Here is a 2,372-nt window from a genome sequence, read left to right as displayed (position 1 = left end):
TAAAAGAGAAAAGGGTCATAGCAAGCCCAAAGTTTTATTATAAAACGGTAATTATCTTTAGGAGAAAAGTCATAGCAAGCCTAAAGTTTTATTATAAAACGATAATTACCTTTAGCTACTCAATATTTCTTTATATATTTATTTATAAAACTCCATGACCGAGAGTGGGAGAACACGACAAACTGTTCGAGATTCTTTGAATCCTGCTTGCTTTGCCAATGCATGAAATTCATTTTCTGTCCTCTCCTTTCCACCGGGACTAAATGCTAGCATAACCATGTCAGATTGTAAATTACATTTAAAATCTTCTCCTGGTGTCTCTGAAAGGATATGTTCCACAACGATAATTTTTCTATTATTTGGAAGTGCTTCATGGCATCTCTTCAGTATTTTTACGCAATTTGTATCGCTCCAGTCATGAAGAATCCACTGTGGATACGATTAAAAAAAATAATTGAATCAGTCTAATAAGAAATTAATCATAAAAAATATTATTACAAAGTTGTAAGAAACAATTGGGAATCAAAAATTATGAAAAAGCATTAATCCTTTTTTTAAAACGGGTGGAAAACTAATGCGAACAACGATTTAATTATATGTATTGAATAAAATATATTTTTCTTATGATGCCCCCATATTCCCACATTCAATAGCAAAAAAAAGAGCTTGCGATGTTTACAATGAACTTATATAATTGCATCAGTTAAGAATTTCGTAAAGACAATAAAAATATATAAAGTAGTTGTTATAAAGGTTTAATTTATAGTCACGCTTCCATATACATGACTTACGTGTGGCATTTATTATTATTATCATTATTGCTGAACAATTTAGAAGGCTAACAAAATGGTATATATATATATATATATATATATATATATATATATATATATGATGAAAACAATTTCACCTTCATGATAATGGCTTCGCCTTTCGGAACACTAACGAACATGTCTCCACCTATGTGCTCCATGCCTGATCAATACAAAAAGGTCGGCCAAGTTTAAGTTTCACGTAAACCATGAAATTAAATTAAAAAGTGACCTCCAAACACAAATATTTCAATGAAACCGATTTAAAATACATTACAAAGAACCAACACAAATATTTCACATACTTGCAAAAGATGGTGCCTCTCGAATAACGTGGGGCAAATCAAAATTAATGCCCTTTATATTTGGATGCTTGGATAGGATCATGCGCAGAGAACCACCGATTCCACCTCCAACATCGACCAAAGTCCTCAGACCCTTGAATCCCTTGTACGTATCTACAATTCTTTTCATCAACATTGTCGAAAAATTGGACATTGCTATATTAAAACCCTTGTTAAATCTAGGATCTGTGCCGTGATACTCGAATGTGCTCATTTTATATACTTTTTCAAAAGGTAGTCCCCCCTCGAGAATTGCATCTTTCAGGTGGTACCTACACATACAATTATTAATGATTAGTTACACATGCACACATATAGTACGTGTAGAGGTTGACATGTAGTTGATATATACTTGCCAAGTCTCCAAGTGAACCCTGTCTAGGTTCATGATCAACAAAGGGGCTAGAGAAACTCCATCATCATTCTTGGTGTAGAACTTGCAGATCGGAGCCAAGGAATACAGCCGCTCAACGCCGCCATCAGGCAGGGTTTTCACTCGGCAATTTAAAATAGAATAGCTCGCGAGCAGGCGGAGGATTCTGTCCACCATGTTATGCGCCTCTGGATTGTTGGTGGGAATTTCCGCGGCGAGTTCTCTTGGTGAAATAAAGGCATCGGGCCCCTTATTCTTCATGAGTTCAAGGAGGTCGAGCTCCAGCGCCACTTTGAGGACATTAGGCAGCACTGAAGCAGAGGCTAGTTGCATGGCGAATAAGAAAGAAGCCTCGTCCCCTTGTGCAACCTCCATTTTTGTATTCATTTTTCCTGAAAATATTGAGAACACAAGAAGCAATACTTTGGGTAGGAATGTGCATCTGCAGAGACAAACATATTTATAGTATCTTAGCTTGTACTAATTGTTATAGAATAGGCCGTGTATCATTAATCGATGGTCAAATTACGTATTAGTTAGGACACCTGCATGCATTTTACTGTATCTATATTATATATATTATTAGATTTTAAAACATCATATTAACTAAATTTAATACATTGATGTGGTGCAAAAGTTTGGGTAGGAGTGTGCAAATGCAGAGACAAACATATTTATAGTAGCTTAGTTAGTAGTAATTGCTATAAATTGTTTTTTTGATATAATATAAATAAAATTAAGCCATGTTGTTTTAATCAAAATTATTATTTTTGCATTAATATATATATATATATATATATATATATATATATATATATATTAATTTCCAGATGCAACGAATAT

General features: G+C 33.8%; 1 protein-coding gene across 1 annotated transcript; it reads right to left on the bottom strand.

The window, feature by feature from the left end:
- Positions 1-1,946, bottom strand: LOC140841040 (caffeic acid 3-O-methyltransferase 2-like). Its single transcript, XM_073208200.1, has 4 exons — positions 1,513-1,946; positions 1,118-1,428; positions 911-975; positions 1-429 (listed from the first exon to the last, which is right to left on the bottom strand). The coding sequence occupies exons 1-4, from the start codon at positions 1,914-1,916 to the stop codon at positions 139-141; spliced, it is 1,071 nt and encodes a 356-aa protein (XP_073064301.1). The 5' UTR covers positions 1,917-1,946; the 3' UTR covers positions 1-138.
- Between the last annotated feature and the right edge of the window lie 426 nt (positions 1,947-2,372).

This window comes from Primulina eburnea, chromosome 9 (genome assembly GCF_022965805.1).
Source record: "Primulina eburnea isolate SZY01 chromosome 9, ASM2296580v1, whole genome shotgun sequence".
Taxonomy (NCBI): Eukaryota; Viridiplantae; Streptophyta; class Magnoliopsida; order Lamiales; family Gesneriaceae; genus Primulina; species Primulina eburnea.
Note: the sequence above shows the minus strand (reverse complement) of the source record. Positions and strands in the feature narration are given on the sequence as shown.